This window comes from Hydractinia symbiolongicarpus, chromosome 5 (assembly GCF_029227915.1).
Source record: "Hydractinia symbiolongicarpus strain clone_291-10 chromosome 5, HSymV2.1, whole genome shotgun sequence".
NCBI lineage: Eukaryota > Metazoa > Cnidaria > Hydrozoa > Anthoathecata > Hydractiniidae > Hydractinia > Hydractinia symbiolongicarpus.
The window spans coordinates 21,396,416-21,415,456 of NC_079879.1; the positions used below are offsets into that span (position 1 = coordinate 21,396,416).

The 19,041-nt window shown below is 30.5% G+C and overlaps 2 protein-coding genes across 2 annotated transcripts; one reads left to right on the forward strand and one right to left on the reverse strand.

Annotated features, from left to right (window-relative positions):
* Nucleotides 1-4: 4 nt before the first annotated feature.
* Nucleotides 5-17,502, reverse strand: LOC130645308 (intraflagellar transport protein 88 homolog). Its single transcript, XM_057451261.1, has 27 exons — nucleotides 17,346-17,502; nucleotides 16,701-16,766; nucleotides 16,536-16,592; nucleotides 15,546-15,605; nucleotides 15,393-15,459; nucleotides 14,675-14,747; nucleotides 14,461-14,551; nucleotides 14,280-14,384; nucleotides 13,946-14,163; nucleotides 13,613-13,722; nucleotides 13,263-13,384; nucleotides 13,030-13,100; nucleotides 12,774-12,860; nucleotides 12,549-12,648; nucleotides 12,379-12,465; nucleotides 11,851-11,920; nucleotides 11,415-11,531; nucleotides 11,140-11,248; nucleotides 10,837-10,875; nucleotides 10,058-10,169; nucleotides 9,414-9,529; nucleotides 9,194-9,246; nucleotides 2,328-2,393; nucleotides 2,027-2,136; nucleotides 1,807-1,897; nucleotides 1,119-1,193; nucleotides 5-902 (listed from the first exon to the last, which is right to left on the reverse strand). The coding sequence occupies exons 1-27, from the start codon at nucleotides 17,436-17,438 to the stop codon at nucleotides 772-774; spliced, it is 2,496 nt and encodes an 831-aa protein (XP_057307244.1). The 5' UTR covers nucleotides 17,439-17,502; the 3' UTR covers nucleotides 5-771.
* Nucleotides 3,852-8,637, forward strand: LOC130645312 (acid-sensing ion channel 1C-like). The gene is made up of 8 exons (XM_057451266.1): nucleotides 3,852-4,336; nucleotides 4,928-4,954; nucleotides 5,117-5,862; nucleotides 7,205-7,352; nucleotides 7,513-7,569; nucleotides 7,658-7,823; nucleotides 7,907-7,998; nucleotides 8,365-8,637. The coding sequence occupies exons 1-8, from the start codon at nucleotides 4,201-4,203 to the stop codon at nucleotides 8,493-8,495; spliced, it is 1,503 nt and encodes a 500-aa protein (XP_057307249.1). The 5' UTR covers nucleotides 3,852-4,200; the 3' UTR covers nucleotides 8,496-8,637.
* Nucleotides 17,503-19,041: the final 1,539 nt, after the last annotated feature.

Sequence of the window (19,041 nt, forward strand, 5' to 3'; positions counted from 1 at the left end):
TTCGTACATGAGTAATAACATTTAATGATTTTTTTCTTGCAACTACAACTGTATGAAGTAAAAAATACGAGAATGTTATAAATAAACTTAAAAACACAAGTGTAAAATGAGGAAAAATTCACAAGCTAAATTTTGAAAACATTAGATTTATTATATTATATACAATATAAGTTTTATTGTAAACTCTTACTTAGCGTCATACAGGGAACACAGATCTGCTTTAGTATTTAGTTTAGGGGGGAATTTTGATGACATTTTGTTTAAAATTATAAAATGAAAGGACATACATATCATCCACACATTTCTTCTAGTTTTTTTCAAAACAAAACACGACAGAAAAATTGTTTAATTTCATCATATACTTTTAGGCTATGCAAAATTTGAAGTCAAAATAGACACCAGTGAAGGTAATAAAGAGGTAATAGAAATTTAAAAGTAGTATTTCAGTGCAAGATGATATTAGCACATACCACAGATATAGAATTTAATAGCCAAGAGATATCATAAGATTTAAAGTGTTTAAAAAAAATCGAAAAATACTCAAATATTGCTGGATCTTTGTTCGCAGGAATGCATATAAAATATTTGTTGGCTAGCAAAACATCATTTACAAGGCAAGATAACCAGACTTTCAGAAGCAACGCCAGCAATAATTATTTCCAATGCACACAGTCACCTTCTTTTTCAATTTTAATTTTGTCTACAATAAAAGGAAACGTGCCAGAACTAAAAAAGTGAAAAGCTAAAATAGACAAATAAATCTATGTAAAATTAATCAGGTAGCAAGTCATCGCCAATGTCATCGTCTGCAAAATCATCGATTTCTGTTTGCTGCCTGCCACGCCCTCCTGCTGTTTTTGGACGAGATGGAGCGTCACCCAAAGGATCAGCGTAGGTTGCATCTAAATACAATGAAGAAACAGTAGAATTACATATCTACACATATAACTGGAATATGTTTCTTTCTATGAAAGACTACGGACAAAACTTTCTATGGAAGACTATGGACAAACTCTCCATGAAAGACTATGAAAAAAAGAGTATTGTAATGGAAAAGCATGTATAAACGTTCTGTCTAAAAATAAATAAATAGAAAATAAAATCTTTTATGTTCTTACCGACTTCGTTCTTTCGAGTTCTTCCACTGTTATTTCGTTCGGGTGATATCGGATTACTATCGCTTTCAGGTGAAACTAAATATTAAATAGTGAATTCAAGACTACTTTAGAGGAAGAAACTTTCTCCATTCACAAAATCATGAAATAAAGGGAAATTAACTTTCGTGTTAATAATTTTTCGCAAGAAATTATTTGCGTTAGGCATAGGTGTTATTATTTGTTCACGAAGGTCTTAAAATTACACGTGGAGTTACTATAAAACAAATAAACAAAATATAAACAAAACCCATAACTTTGAATTGATTTAGGAACTAGTTAACAATTAATAATAAGTATGAAAGTGAAATATGAAAAAAAAACAACTTTTTATTCCACAGAAAACAGGATAAATAAAAATTTGCGAGAAAAAAAAAATCACAAATATTCTAAACATATTTCGCAATCAAGCGTTCTAAAGGTTTTCGCAGGGCTTAACATTTCTGGGTCAAAAATCGCGAAATTGCAAAAGTTTCTTGCTTTAAGGGATAGCAAGCGAAACTAATTTTGTGTTCGATTTTTAATTAAAATTAGGAGATGTAAACAAAATAACACCATTATTCTAACAGCTTTCTAGTTTTAGCATGCTGTTCTAATATTTTCTAATATTTTCTCATATTTTCTCATATTTTAAGAAAAATAAACTACATACACAGTTCTTCTCTTTTTGATGTTGATTCAGGTTTACCCGAGCCAACACGAGAACGCCCACTTCCACCTCGACGATTACCACTTTGAGCACGCTAAATGTCGTTCAAAGATAATAACGTTTAAAACGTTTTTAGTGAGTGAAGAAAGACAAAAATGTAAGAAAGTCACAAAACATAACGTTTTGACAGGAAAAAATATTAAGGATGCAAGATAGAACTTACTTGCTCCTTTTGTACCAACGATTTCCTGAATTTTTCCATCTTTGCTCCATACTCTTTAGCTTCTTGCATTAAACCTTGATCTTGACAGAGTCTCGTCAAAAACTTCAAACCTAGAAAAAGGCAAGCAAAACGTTGAAAAATGCAACAAAACAGCTAAAGTTAGGGGTCTGTAAGACATAATTTAATTTTCTTCTGTAAATTTGACCATGGTTAAACCATGGTTTGACCATGGAAATTTTTCAGTGTAACATGGGGTTAGCGCATAACTATACACTAGGCAATTAACATACAGTCAACTTACAGTCTAAATTTTCTGGAAATTTCTTGTGAATCTCTTTATAGGTTTCCATTGCTCTTCCATAGTTACCTTAAAAGAATTGAATACCAGTGAAATCAAACCAGACATGCGAAATATTTGGAGAAATTGTTAAAAATGGTCTGAAAATTGTTAAAAAAAAGCCTAAAAATGGTCTATTATCCGTTCCCTTCACTTTTAAACTACCTGCTAATTTCACTAATGTTTCTTGTCTGGCAGGAATAAGCATTTTAGGCGGAATTTCCGCGCTATTTCTGACTTGCTGCTCAAATCATTCTGGAGCGAACACATAACATTTAAGAAGTGCAACGAAAGAACGATGGAGAGTTTTTTTTATATGCAACAACTGCCTCAATATACCCAGAATTGCTGATAAAAACAACTTTTGAGAATCAAAACATTAACTTTTCTTCGTGAGTAGAAAGATAAACTTTCACAATTAAAAATTACTATTAATTGCACTGGAAAAACTGTATTTTCACCATTTTGTTAATATAGCCATATTCTTAATCACAAGTTCAAAGGGACCTGGAGCGAGTTTAACAATCTTCGGAAAAAGTTACGAAGAAGAAGTTCGTAATGGTGGTTATTTTTTCCATATTTTGGTATTTACTTCTTATATATAATGAAAGTATGGCTATTGTGGCTATGTTTTATTGTTACATTTTATTGGCCAAATATAATATTTAATGCAGGAATCCCTTGAAAGAACAAGCCTAATGTCTCTCATTTATATGTTAGACTATTAATACTTGAATATCAATATATTCAAAAGCTTTTGAAACGTCTCAGGTGGCATAAATGCAAAATAAATACAACTTTATCCAGTAGGATCAAACCTTAAGATCAATCTAAAGACCAAAAATTTCTATGTCGATATTAATTATTCAAAAAAATTGTGTCACAATTTTTATGCATTTTCATCAGCAAAATTATCTTAAAAACAAAGATGTTAACTTTTGGCAATAAATACATTTTCCAAAAAAAATTGAAAACACATTGCACATTCGATTTTATGTTCATTCGAACTGCTCAGTAAAACGTTCTGGGTTATCAAAAAATTGCAATAGCTGGAAAAATTTAGTAAACAGCTGATTTTATTATTTCTTGTTTGTTTTTCAGAAACTTAAAAAAATATATCATTAACATTTCAATAACACACTTGCTCATAATTACACAATAGTACAAACAAAATTGATTCAAAATTTTAAAAATCTGAGTGTTTAAAAAGAAAAAAGAACTTAGGCTGGTGTTAAAAGGATTAACAGAAACAAACATAATCAAATATTCTACTCTATCAGCATGAAATCAAAAACTTCCAATCATAACATTCCCTATCTAAAACAATAATTAAGTTGTCGAAATTCATTTCTTGAAAACAACTACTGGTGAATTAAAAACCTTACATAAATTATTAACAGTAAGGGGGAAAACGAAACGAGACAACAAAGAATCTTTAATTTACTTCCTACTATGAAACCATATTTTGAAACAACAAGACAAAAATCTCTTAATAACATGATTGAATCATAAACAATGCAATACTGGGTGAGGCAAGGGGAGATTTATGTAATTTTTAACGAACAAAAACTATGTGTTTAAGTTTGATACGTGGGTCATAAAAAAACAAGCTCTTTTAAGTAAAAAGAAAAAAAAAGAAAAAAGAAAGAAAGAAAAAAGATAAGGTTTTAAATAAGCAAATATTAAAAGATGCAAAAAATAAATCTGTTTCAGACTAAATAACAAAACACGGTTTAGGATTATTGTTAATTGCATATTGAGAAATAAATAAGTTGAATTACAAAAGCCAGTTGCATTCTGCATTTCTGATTGAAATGAATTAATAAGTCTTCATGACATGGTCGAATATAAACATCTCCAAGAAGAAATCGAATTTGTGAAGAACAAATGTAAAATGGCAGATAACCTAATGAATTTCACAGATTTATCAAATGGCACATGTCAGCGTAATAAATTTGCACATTACTCAAATGGTAAGTCAATGCAAATTTCATAGTGGGTACAAATTTAAGAGATTTTTATGGACAACTTAGAGGATTTTGGGGTCAAATGTAAAGTGAAAACACTTAAAAACGCATAAACACTATTTCATATTCTAACAGATTTTGGCAAATTTTTAGAAATAAATAGAGAGTTACTAATAATCAAGTTTTTCATTTTTTAAATACCAGAGAGACTATTCATTTCGAATTACAGTAACTATGAAATATAATTCATCATTCCTAGTGAAGATAAACTAAAAAAGAAATAACTAAAAGTTACTCTTTAAAAGAAATGGATGTCACCATTGTCAACAATTTTAGGAGATTATAGGAGGAATTATTATTTTGACTAAAATTTTAGGGTTATTAGGAGATTTTAGTAGAGTTTAAGAGGTGTGGTCACCCCAAATTTTGTTTAAGGAAAAATGACCATGTAAAAATACATGATGCTAGTTTGATAATAAACAAAAGAAAATAACAACTGATAACTAAATATCCAACAACAATAACAACAAAATGTCTCGTAACCAATAATAACAAAAAAAAAATGTTTGTGGTTACTTTATATGACTTACGTTATAGATACACTAGATGATTCGACTGATATTGGTGAGTTTAAATGCATTATACTCTTTTACTATTTCAAAACTTTTGAGTAACATTAGAGATTAATAGCTAGACATGAGTTTATTTGTGTAATCTTTTTGACATTCATATTCAAAGTTGTTATTAGGAAACTTTCTAATACCATTTTTATATTTCATTACTTAGAAATCACTTACAAGACTGAAAACAAATTGGAAGCGATACGCAGGAAGAAAATTAAACAACATGCAAATTTTTTCATAGAAAATAGCACATTACATGGCTTCCATTATTGTTTTGATAAAAAACATAAAATCCGAAGAATTATTTGGATTTTGCTTGTTAGTGCATCTGTTGGTTTTCTATTAGAAAAACTTTATCAAAGTACAGTGAAGTTTTTTGAATTTCCATTCAGCACTACAACATCAATAACATATACAAGCGAAATTGAATTTCCAGCAATATCTTTATGCAATTTAAATGATTATCGCACATCGAAAATGGAAGGAAAATTGTTGCATACCTTGTTAAAAACAGAAGAAAGCAAACGTAATTATTCTGCAATATCTGGCGAAGAGTATGCAGAAACAACCAGAGGTGCAAACCACAGGCTTAGTGACATGTTGTACAGCTGTGAAATAGAAAATCGGCAATGCACTTATAGTAATTTCTCCATATTCTATCAAACACAAGGAGAAAGGTGTTACACCTTTAACACGGGAGAGAAAGCAGACATTATTAAAGTGGGTGGTACTGGATCTGCAAAGGGCTTAGACATCATTCTAAATATAGAACATTACGACTACTACCATGATACAAAGGATTCTGGGATGCGCTTGATCATACATGATCAGAACGAAACACCAGTCAGAATGCAAGGAATAACATTGACACCTGGATTTACTTCGTTTGTACAAACAATGAAGAAAAAGGTACGTAAAAGTAAAAGATGACATCTCACATTAAATCGACATTGTTTACTAGGGTACTAGGTGAATTGACCGCTGGAAAGTTGCCCCCCCCCCCCCCCCGTTAAAATTGCCCCCCAGAAAATTTCCCCCCAGTAAATTGCCCCCTGGAAGATTCCCCCCCCCCCAGAGAATTACCCCCCAGAAAATTGCATCCTGAAAGATTGCCCCCTAATAAAATGACTTGTACTTTTTTTACAAGAATCAGGAAAATATTTTTTTATTCGTGTTCAGCCTGGAATTGTTCTTATTTCGGTCTTATATAAATGATAAATCTAAGAAGAATAGGACAATCATTATTCAAACAAAATAACACCATTTTTTATAGCAATAAAAGAGACAAATTCTCTTAAAAACTATACAAAGTAAATGTGTAACAAACGTATTTAAAAATTAGTATAAATGCTAAACTAAATACAATGTACAAAGTAATACAAAGCCAAGTTACGGGCAATACTGCGTAGGTATGCATCCTTTATCGAGGTGTAGCAGGATCCTCCCAGATTTTAAAGTATTGAAACACGAACAATAACCACGTCTCCTATTTGCATAATAGGCAATATCGTCACTTAACAGCGTGGCCATGTACAAAAAATTACAAAAAAAACTTAAAGATCAGATGTCAATTTTTTTCTTTTTTGGGGAGGGCAATTCTTCGAGGGGCAATTTACTGCAAAGCAATTCACCAGGGGGCAATTCTCCAGGAAGCAATTCGCTGGATATCGTTTACTAGTTGTTTTAAACCCATGGAAGAATCCAATTAAAAGTTTTTTTAAATTTATTGTGCTATGTGACAACTACAGTAACAAAAAATAGAGACAATAAAAATAACAATTAATTGCCTGTGACTTTGCCTGTACACTAATTAATAACACAGCAATTACACTACCTGTAGTGTTAACTTGTCAAGATAAATTGGCTTACAGTAAAATTCTCAGCTAATCAAACTGCGTCATTTTTCGTCACATGGGTTGCTCTAACCAATTAAGATGTACACAAACACACACAATTATAGAAATGTCAGTCAGACACAGTTAGCGTATTAATAAAAGAGAAGTTTAAGTGATGTTATAATGCTAACAACATAAAAAATGTTGCTTAAAAACCACAGTAGTTGAATTTGATAATAAACCTCAGTAGTTGAATTTGATAATAAACCTCAGTAGTAGAATTTGATAATAAACCTCAGTAGTTGAATTTGATAAAAAACCTTAGTAGTTGAATTTGATAATAAACCTATCTGTGGGGCTGCACTGATTTCTAAAATTTTAAAAAGTTAAGTTATGTGAACATATTTGAATTTTAGACGACCAATTTGCCGAAACCGTATAAAACAGCATGCGGAGCAAGACCACTAAAATACTTTCGCCATTACTCAAAAAACACATGTTGGTTGGAACGGTTGACAGACTATTTGGTTGAAAAATGTCGCTGCAAAGATGGTTTTATGCCAGGTATCACTTCACTTGTTTAAATGTTATCTGATAATAAGTTTTGCAACTAACAGGTTAATATAACATGCTCACAATCATAATAGGTTGATGAGTATACAAATGATAGCCAATAGATTAATTCTCCCAACTCATAGATTCATTTTTTATGATTATGCAATAGGAAATGCAAGAGTATGTTCTATTCATGAACTTCAAACCTGTGCTTGGCCAAATTGGGGTAAGTTTAACCTGATAATAAAGATAAAATTACTGTTTCTACATTGGTATATATTCACATCTTTGTTATGCCTGCATTTATCTTATAGAGAAGTTCAAACATGTGGAAGACATAAATTGTCCAATCGCATGTGAAGTAAATTATTTCGATACTCTTGTTTCCTTTGCACAATTCCCCTCAAATAAGTTTGCTGATTTCATTGCAGCTGACTTCAACTTAACAGGGAACACACAAGAGAATCGAGCCTTTGTCAGGTATTACTTAACTTTTTTTTATTATAATTTTTCACACAAAAGTTCTGCAATAAACTGTACATTTTTAAAAAAAATATTTATAGGGATAACTTTTTGAGAGTGCTAATCTACTTTGAACACATGAGTGTTCTCCAAATGGAGCAAACACCATCATATGATTTAATGATCTTTCTGGGTAGGCATAATTTCATTTTAATCTGCATCTGTTCATTTAACAGGGTCTTTCTTTTTATTCTTATTTATTATTTAATATCCAGCATATAATTTCTTTGCAAAATATTTATTTAATATGTCACATTTTTAGGAAAGGGATTATCAGATTTTTTATACTGCCTAAATAGAAAAGCCACTAACCTAAATTGTACTGTCTAGTAAATTATCATAATTAAAAATGCAAAAGGAAAAACACTTAAATAAAAAACATTTTCATATTTTTTACGCAACATTGATAGATAAAAAATTAGTATATTACTTTCTTAGTAAAAAAAACCAATAGCAAAAACAAAGAAAGCTGAAAGCAAATCTATCGTCTTTTTTTTAGGTGATATTGGAGGCCAGTTGGGACTGTTCCTTGGAACAAGCATTCTTACCTACATTGAGTTTTTTGATGTTTTGGCAATGATTATATACACAAAGTACTTTGAAATATTCAAAGCGAAACCAAGAATATAAGAAGATGACAATTATAAGATTTGTAATTTCAAAATATTTATGTAAATAAAATATATTATACATAGTAATGCAACATGATGTATACGAGAAATAAATTTATTGAAGTTATATAACTGATAGTAACAATATGATCCTATTGTTATGTCGTCTTTGTTCTCTTGTCATGTGACCGAGATAAAAGAGAGGTGGTTCAAGCATCACATGTTGGTTTACTAGCCTGACCTAACTATTAACAAATGTATCCAACATATATGGTTATTTATTTTATAAATAAAGTTATGTTTAGTTGAATACAATGAATCAGAAAATAAGTATTTTTTTTGGTTAATTTAGGAGAAAACATTTTGCTATTCACTGGACCTAATAAAAATAAAAATCATGGGAAAACCGAATTAGATCATACATTAAAAGTATGTTCACAAAATTAGCAAAAATAAGAACAACAAGATGTACAAGTTATACAACCAACCTCCTTCTCTTTCTTCCCTAAAAGTGCAAAACTACAAGACTACAGTAACTCAAGTCTTTATCGATCTAGTGGTCTATGCATTTATAAAGTTTTAACAAATTCAAAAAATATTCTAAACACAATAAAGAAGCAATGCCTAGACTGCAATGTTGCACTAACAAGCTATATTAAATGATAAATCTATAGAATTTCAGGTCACTAATACGTTACTTGACCATAAAAATTATACCTGATTTACGATAGCATGTTGCCAGCATCAGATGCCATCTAACCTCTTGAGGTCTACATCAAGACAAGTTACTTATTAACAATGGGAAAATGGCTAAACAAATATAAAATGTTTTCTCCTTTGTCAGATAAAATAAGAAAAAACCAGCTCCATCTTCTTCATTGCAAAAATTCTACCCGTTTTTCTCCTAATAAACTATCACTGATTGTATGATACTTACTGAACTTGCACAGCTCTTTCAAAATATGAAACTGCTTTCTCAATAAACTGTGCATCTATGTAGTATCCACCCAACCATACAATTGTGTCAATTGAGGATGGATAGTAGCGATATGACTGAAACACAAACAAAACATGTAAAAAGTAAAAGAAAATATACTAAAATAAAAATTAAAAACTAAATAAACACCATAAAAACAATAACCGAATCTAGACTTAATGGATTTTTTGATCCCGTTCATTAGCTCCTTACTCTTACTCCAGGTTTAACGTGTACCTTCATCAATATATAACATATCTATAAAGCATATATTTTCTTTCTGCTCTTTGGGTTTCTTTTACATAATAATAATTAATTATTTTTATTTGTAGTGTGACTTAAACTAAACTATAATGCCTTACAATATATTAAAACAAGGTGGCAAACTTTGAAGTTTGTTAGTTCTTTTGAAGCTCATTAAGAGAAGAACTTTTGGAAAAATATTTACACCACCAATCACAATGATTTCCGTGAATTTTAACCATTTCTAAACATTGCTTAAAAGAGGCATTATTTGCAAGTTTTGGAAATGAGTGTGAACTCTGATTGAGTATTGATTATAAAATTATCAAAAAAGCATACAAACAACAATCAGATAAGCCTACCTCATACATATATTGGAATGCTTGTGACTTATCATTTTCTTGTTCATAAAGATTAGCTATCCTTCTTAGTATATTTGGATCAGAGGGAACAATGGTTAGTAATTGATGATACCTAAATCACACAAGACACAGTACCATAAAAACATGGCAGGGAGATGAATGTTAGTAAATCATTGCTGCTTACTGATAGGTGAATTTGGCAAAACCAAATGTTGCGTGTAAAGTACAAATGGCTTACACTACTCTAGACAAGAAGACAATGGAAGACAAGAAAAACATTTTTTTTGCAACTACAAACATAAACCTGTTTAAAAGAAGAATTTTATCTTAGACTAGAAAAATAAAAACCATGTGAAACTATAGAATTTGCAGGGGGTGCATAATACCTGATTTATTTGTATTTATTTAAAATAAATGAGATATGGTGTAAAACGAACATGTTGAAGCATGTTAAAATTTTACAGCATAGAGTTGCACACAAAAATATTCTAGATAGCAACTTTAGGATACTGTAGTGGAAAGTGAGCATGATCTCTTGAATTTAAATCTTTTTTATATATATGAACTTATGCAAAAGTATAAATGTTTGAAAAGAACTTAACATTTTCTATAGTTTGCTAAAGTTTCATCTTTAAAATAGAACACAAAAAAGATTTGTAAGGTGGAGAAAATTAAAATTAAAATTTTATTAAAAAAAAATCTGTTATTTTTTACCTATAAGGAAAAAAGTAATTTTGTTTCCTTATAATATCCTTAAGGTCTACTGTCATGTAACTTACCATTCTAAGGCTTCAGAGTTATTATTGTTAATTTCATATCTGTAAAACGTTGTCAAAGATAAACGGTATTGAAAGGACACTGCACTAAATACTTTTTACAATAACAACTTAGAACATTTGGCTAACATGGTTGGAATATATATACAAGGTTAAAAAACAAGTAACTAAAGCAAAAGTGGATTTTAAGACACAAATTACCGGCCTGATTAGTTGAAAACCGGTTACTATTTTGTATCTGGAAATACACTTTAAAAAAGGGTTGCTCAGCTCATGTTTATAAATCATCCTGATATGAAAAGATACATTGACGCCAGCTGACATATTACTTCACTGCTATTTGGCAACATTAAATGCAACTTATGAAAACAATCTAAAGCATCTTCATATTTTCCCAATTTCTTGTTACATAAACCTAGAAAAATAATTTTAAAGTTTTACCTCTAATTACATATTGGTTACAGTTCCACGTTAGTCTCAACTATTTTAAATCTACTGAATATTGATGGCCTTGTTTTCCTGGACAAGATTTTATCTTATGTATAAAGTTCGATTAACAATTATACCTTGCAATTTCTTACCTAAATTATACAATGCCTCGATGCAAGATGCCTCGATGTTTAATGCTTCTGCGTAATATTCTCTTGCTTTGTTGAATTCACCAACATTATATAAATTATTCGCTTTATTAACCAATGCTAAAAAAATAGGTCAAATTATTGAAACATTTGTTTATAGTTTCCAAAACCATATATATACTCTCAAACAGAGATTTGGAACAAGGGAAGCAATAAATATGGAGAAATAATTGCCTTGTTTGTCACTGCTTAAAATTGAGTAACAAAAACATCCGACACCTGGTCATCAATCATCAACTTTCTATGAAATATATCTTTCAGTAATTTTTTTTATTCTTGTTCTATGTGTTTACTTTTCTTACCATGACATTTAGACATCCTATTCTTATGTAGCAAATCATTCACCAATATCAAATCAACAAAATATTATTAGCCTAACCTGCAGGATTGTATCGGTCAGCAGTTATTGCTATGTCAGCATGTTTATCAGACTGTGTGCTCTCACCTTCCTAAATATAAAACTTAAAAATAAAACAGCAATATGTGTTTGGTTTGTGTATAAAGATTTGCCATGTGAACAAGACTATGGAACATGCATAGTATTAACAAAAATTCAAAGTGGCCTTTATATTAAAAAATTACAAGATTGCTTTCCCTTGCACACTTCAATATTCTACAAAAATCTACAACACATGTTGTTTATCTATTTAATGATAGCAGTATTCTGTGCGTTTAAAATGGCTGCAGGCAGCTTTATATCAGTTCCCACGCAGAGTCATTAATTATTGTTGGGCGTACTCATTTTCCATGGGTTAACGACTCTTTATTAATAATATTAAAATTAGTTCAATAAAGTCAAATATTGCAATAGCAAATATCAAATGCATGGTATGATGAAGAAATACCAACAAACTGTAGTCTTCTGAACTCATAGTTTTAACACAGAAAAATTTTTATATTGACATACCAAGAAATACAAGAAAGATAAATTCACAGCTGCTTGTGATTGCATCTTTGAATCTTTCTTTTCAAATTTCTTTAATGTGTCTGTAGCCTTATAATATAAAAATAATAGTACATTTACAAACAGTAAAACAAGTAAAGAAATGGAAACCTTTGTGGAGTTAAATTTGTCACCTTTGTAAAATCTTTCATCTTCAAGTAAACTATGGAACGCGTAATCTCAAGTTCATTTGCTAATTCTTGATATGGTGAAGACTTTACAACATCAACACACCTAAACGTATGTACTGAATAACTTTAATAGACCAAACTTTTACCATAAAAATAATAAAATCTAGCAAATCACAATGCTTCATTAAAAAACAAATTTGAACAAACAAAAATGGAAGTTAGACATACCAATCGAACCCTTCATCAAAATCTGTCTCAATAACAGGCGCAATAAGCTTAGCAGCCATCATGATCCACTTCTCAGCATTCGCCTTCCTAATGAAAAATTTTATAGTTGTAATCCACCATTGTAATTGACCATTGAATGGAAATTAATTTAACTCTTTTAAATTAGACTTTGAACACGTTGATTTGAAAATCCCGTTTAACATTGTGATAGTAAGTAATAATTCAAAAAAATCATGAAACTGTGTTAATGCCTTACTGTTGTTTTTCCCAACGTCGTAACGGATCATCCCTTATGGCTTCAAGAATAAGTTGACCATGGTGATCATCCTACGTAGAAATTAACTAATAGGATTAAAACATGGTAAGTTTTCAGCGTGCCTGACAGATAAAATCATTCACTGTTTTGCATGTTTTAACTTGCTTTTCAAAAATTGGAAAACCTAAAAACTTATAGTACAACCTTAACATTCTAGTAATAATCATTCTTACTGTGGCTGCAGTATACTTTTCTTCATCATCAACACCCGTTGAAAGTTGTGATAATTTTTGAAATGTTTTCTTCATTTTTTCTTTATCTCCCATTGCATAAGCACAAAGCAAAAGATTAAATCCTAAAAAGAACAAAGAAACATACCCAAATTTTTACAACATTCAGTTTTACAAACTGCAGCAAACTTAAACACAAAAAAATAGCTAAGTTTTCAGGATTTTCTTGTAAATATAATACTGTGTGATCAATGTTTGAATGGAAATACTGGACATTGTCAGACAACAAACGTTTTATATGTAATGCTGATATCATAATAACAGCAACACACCATAATCACAAAATTACAAACCTGTTTCAGAATCTGGTTTATCTGCCATGATATGTTCATATGTTGTGATGGCATCACTATATTGACCCATTTTCACAAAAACTATTCCGATATTTTTCATGATTCGATTTCTATTAAAAGATAAAAAATACACCCTTTCAAACTATTAATACTAAAAGTATATTCATTTGCAATTCAGTCCATGTAAACATACCAGAGACCGCCAACAACAAAACTTTATTTGTTAAGAATGACTGTTAACAAAATAAGTGATAAAAATGCACATTCTAAGATTTGAAGTTGTTAATTTAAACTTTTTTGCTTGTTAGGACACACGAAAACATGTTTACATACTTAATATCTTTGTGCGTGTTAGGTATTTGATCCAAAGCCATTCGGTAATATTTAACAGCTTGTGCATATTTTCTTTGTTGATAAAATAAATTTCCAACATTTACACGAAGACGACCAGCATTACTAAACATTTTGTTCTTGACAATCACATTGTATGTGTTATTTGACTCATGATATAACTGTTGACGTTGATATGACAATGCTAAGTTGAATAAAACCTATAAAATGACAAATAAATACAAAAAATTGAATTGCTTGCGTGTGGGTAATTCCTTGATCTATATTTTTGCACACCAAAATAATTTTAGTTCATGGTACACAGTTATAATATTACCGAATATGTTATATCTAAATTCATTTGTTCCGTTGTTTGCGCTTGATCTCTTTGACGCACCAACGTCCTTTCCTTTCTCCCAGCATCCTTTGCTTTTTCAAGGGCCTACACAAAATGCCAGAATTAAATTTAACATATTGCAACCCACAAAATATATCTTTAGTCAATACTAAAACTTTACCATTGGCATATCATTTCTCTCAGCAGCAAAACAACCCTCTTCAATTAACTCCATAACTTGTTTTTCTAATATTCGTACTTTTTCTTCAGGACTAAAATAAAAATGTATATTTTAGACTTTAAAAAGCCTAATTTATTAAGTTAACACTTATGTGTAATTCAAGCTTTCTTTTATTTTTTAAGGTTAATTCCACAATAGTTCGAGATAACTTTACCTATCCTCATTTTTACTTTCCAAAGGTGGTGCTGGTCCTCGTTGTTGATTTAATGGATCAAATGTTCCAGGTGCTAAAAAAAATAAAGAACACACCTTTAAAAAAGCCTAAGATATTCTTAATTTCTTTTATACTGAAATGATCTTAGACAAAAGCCTATTAGAGTCCTGGCCAATATGGTATCAAATTTCCTGACTTTCCCTGACTTTTTGAGGTCAAATTCCCTGACTTTCCCTGACTTTTTCAAGAAATTATACAGCCAAGCAGAAAAACAAATTAACTAAAACCGTTTAAACCTCATTTGTCTGGCAAACCAAAGTTTGGTTTGCTTTTTACAGATTAGAAACACAGCATAACATTAATAAGGCAAGCAACTTTGCATTTGCAATTTTTGAATTATAGAAATAAAGTTCTATCAGTCTAAGTTGAGTTAAAAGACAAAAAATTCCCTGACTTTTTCCTGACTTTCCCCAAAAATGGGTCTTTTTCCCTGACTTTCCCTGATCACAGATAAAATTCCCTGACCTTCCCTGATTTGGTGGAAGCCCTGCAATGCTTGCTTTATGCTTTTGTATTTTCTTCTTATATAGAAAAAGTGTACTAGGCACCTTTTTAGTATGTTTTTTTATTAAACTTGTTCCAGCAAAAAATATGTGCTGTTAAAAATCCTAAATATTGGATCCTACAATAGTTTTACATTTACATACAAACAGCATACCCCTTCCGCCAGCGGTAGAATACCCAGCTGCACGAACAGCAGTCATTGGTCTTGCTTGAGATGTATCCTACAATTTGCATAGAACATTTGCATTTAAACAATTTCATACCTGAAGGCTTGCAGAAAAAACTCACAAATTGTGCAATAACTTACAGCTGCTATTCCAGTCATTGGCCTTCCACCCATTGAAGAACCTGGAACTTTACCACGTCCCTAAAAAAGCAATTTATTTAATTAATGCCCTCTAAACCGAAAAAAATGCACAACAGCTAAACCATTTCTTTTTTTATGAACAACAAATCACTTTTAAAATAGTATATCTTAATTTTTTTGCCCTATAATAATAGGCTACTTTTGTGTATCTGTCTGTAAATTAAGGAGGATATTTTTACATCTTATTTGTTCACTAACAAATTAGTACTTCGTTGACGTCAGTACAATAGCTTGACATCAATAACTTTGAATCATCATCGCCCCATTGGGCAAATATGGACCATGATCCTATACATCTTCTTGATCAGTGTTTCAAACTCTACACAATAGGGGCACAATAGGGCCACTGCTGACATTATCAAGATTTAAATGACGGATCCTTTCCATTATTCTTCTGACTAAATAGATTTTTCCACAAGCCTTATCGACCAGTTTTAAATAATTGCAAAATTAAACATAACCTATTTTACAGATAATTTCATACTTGCCTTGTCATACCACAACTTTACAAGCAAAATATGTCTTTGAAACATTACAAAAACAGTGTTTAATTTAGAAATCATTCATTGAGTGTGGAATACTGCAATCGCACGCGCACTTTTAGATCTCAGAATTATTGAATAGTCCTGGTCCTTTTAATCTACGAGCAAGCCTATTCATAGCCAACCTGACCATTCTAGCTAATTCACCGACTCCTGACTTAGTTAAAAGAACTATGCAGACATAAATCTCTTTTGCCTGGCCACTTCGTCGTTGGTAACCAGGTCTTACATAAGAAAAAGCCTGTATACGTGTTTGTAATTTTTTGTGCAGTGATCATTATAGAGGTCTATCATTACAAAAAAAATACAAATAAAACCCAAAACTTCTAAAGAAATACTACAAAGTCAGGAAGTACTGGTTTTAACAGCAAATAAACAAATTCCTTACTGCAGAAGTGCCCATCCTTTGGAATCCAGTACCAGGTGGCCGACCTGCACTTGTACCCTAAAATGTACATACTTTAATAAAAGCTTTGAAATTTTTTGAAAAGCTAAATCTTATAGAAAATGGTTTAGATAATTAAAGTTATACTACAAATATCATGAAACTTACGAGACCAGGCCGTTTGCCATAACTGCTTTTTATGGCTTGTTGGAATCCTTCATCTTCATACAATTCCTAAATAAAATCAGTAAATGTAAAAAACAGAAGCAATTTACATTTCCTGAACTTCTAGATTTTTCTACCATATAAAAACTCTGTCTTCAAAGGTCAGCATTCCGAAAAAAAACATTTTGTTTTATAGATTCAGAAAAAGAAAAGAAAAAATTCATTAAAAATAAGTAATGCTACTGATAACATACAATAAACAAAAGCATTGGCTTTGATATGTTTATCAGAGGATTTTATTACAGCAGCAACGAAATCATAGAGATACTTTGTGTTTTATTTTAAAGGGAACTTTAACCCTAAAATTATTTTTTGATACTTCACCTATTCTTCATCTTATTCACTTTGGAATCAAAATAATTTAGAAAATCATGTTTGCTGTTTTACATTTTCCCTTCTTTAAGTTTTTCATGTCAAACATTTTTTTATTTAAGCTAAATATTGTATAAATTTTAAGCTGATGATTGGGGTGTTTCAAGTACGTTAGCAACAAAAGTTTAGCAACAAGAAATTTAATTCAATGGAAAAGCCATAAATATAATTTGTTACAAAAAGCAGAAAAATAAAATCCGATTTCTCACACAATACCTCTGTATCAAATGCTGGATTATACTCTTGTTCAAAATCTGCATACAAATCTTCATTTTCCTCTTCACCAACCAAGTGCACTGACTTCAACATTGTATTTTAATCTATTGAAGTAATAGTACAACATCTATAATTAGCTAGAACAACAAACAGGTGGAAATAATTAACATCACCTATTTCGCAGTAGTTTACCGGATATCATATTGGACCAAAAGCCACAAATTTCCTTAAGCTGGGTGAGCTCACCCAGATCTTTTAATTGATGTTCTGCAATAAGTGTATTTATCCACAGGCTTCTCCAATAGCTAAATAGTGCCTTGCTTTTAATCCCCTGAAATTAGCAGTTCTTGCAGACCTTACCCTGAGCGTATAAAATGATGTTAGACTTATATTATAGAGCTTAAAAAGTTGGTAAACAACTCTTTTTAAATTCTTTAAAAAGTTCTTTTCATTCTCAAGATATTCACATTTAAAGAATATCAGATTAAATTATGCTGCATAAATTATGATGTCATAACTAAGTAATAGCATATTTTGACATTTTCTGTCATCAGCAACTTTAAGATGCGCATTCAAACTTTATCAATGCATAGATATTATAAAGGTGAATTCTTTAACATTAATTTTTTGCCAAAATGACACTTGTTTGCTCGTCCCAGGCCTTTTATTTTTTGACCTTACAACTTGGGATCTGCATGTCTGTTTTCAATCAAATTTTGTGAGTATACATATACGGCCTATGCAAGCTTACCCAGTCCCCGAGTTATTGAGTCGTTGGAGAAAACTTTGGAGAATATGGAAGAGCCAACGAGTGTCATTTTAGCAATTAAACACAATTAAAAGAGTAAAACTATCTTTAGACATTTCTTTCTTTCGACAGATGTCACAAAAAAACTAGTTAGGCTAGTTTTTTAAATGTATGCTTAAATTGCATATTCATAGTTTTAAACTGTATACAGTGATATTTTTGCATTTAAAAATCATCCTAGATGGTTTTAAAACAAATTACACCAATATTTTCGGCCTCTGTGATCTTGGTTTGATGATTATAAAACGATCTACAGAATTGTTTTCGCTTTCTATGATCCCGTTTTAATATTTTTTAACCAATCTACGATTATCTTTTTACTTTCTACAATCTTATTTTGAGGGTTTTTCAAACAACCTGCACCGATGTTTTTGCTTTCTACGATCCTGCTTTAATGATTTTTTAACCAATTTACAGCGATGTGTTCGCTTTCTATGATCCTTTTTTTCATGGTTTTTAAATGACATAAAGGCAATGTCTTTGTTTCCTATGGATTCTTTTTATGGTTAGTAAATCGCTTTCTACAAACCCGTTATGATGCCTTTTAAACAATATACAGCAATGTTGTGGCTTTTAAACAATATCAGAAGATATCTTAACTTTCTGAAATCTTATTCAGTAGTTTTATGATGAAGAATGCAGATATTTACAAAATTTAATATAATTAAATTTCTTTAAAAATTGGTGATGTGTGATAAATATGTGTTACATTCGAAAGTGATGTGGAAAAGATTTAAACCAAAAAGAATTTAACAAAGTGTTGAAACAAATTAATTTTAAAACGATTGGGAAATGAGTAAGAAATGATTTGAAAATGATTACAAAACAATTTTCAATTTAACAAAGCAATTGTAATTTAATTAATTCAAATAAAGTATTTTATGAATT

What these genes read in the sequence shown, in the direction of transcription:
- LOC130645308 (XM_057451261.1), bottom strand. Translation starts at nt 17,438, where the DNA reads ATGTTGAAGTCAGTGCACTTGGTTGGTGAAGAGGAAAATGAAGATTTG. An exon ending in ATGGCAAACGGCCTGGTCTC is followed by an intron (nt 16,593 to 16,700) that starts GTAAGTTTCATG and finishes TGTACATTTTAG; the next exon opens with GGTACAAGTGCAGGTCGGCC. An exon ending in AACACGCACAAAGATATTAA is followed by an intron (nt 13,723 to 13,945) that starts GTATGTAAACAT and finishes ATCTTTTAATAG; the next exon opens with AAATCGAATCATGAAAAATA.
- LOC130645312 (XM_057451266.1), top strand. Translation starts at nt 4,201, where the DNA reads ATGGTCGAATATAAACATCTCCAAGAAGAAATCGAATTTGTGAAGAAC. An exon ending in TACAAACAATGAAGAAAAAG is followed by an intron (nt 5,863 to 7,204) that starts GTACGTAAAAGT and finishes TTTGAATTTTAG; the next exon opens with ACGACCAATTTGCCGAAACC. An exon ending in CTGTGCTTGGCCAAATTGGG is followed by an intron (nt 7,570 to 7,657) that starts GTAAGTTTAACC and finishes TTTATCTTATAG; the next exon opens with AGAAGTTCAAACATGTGGAA.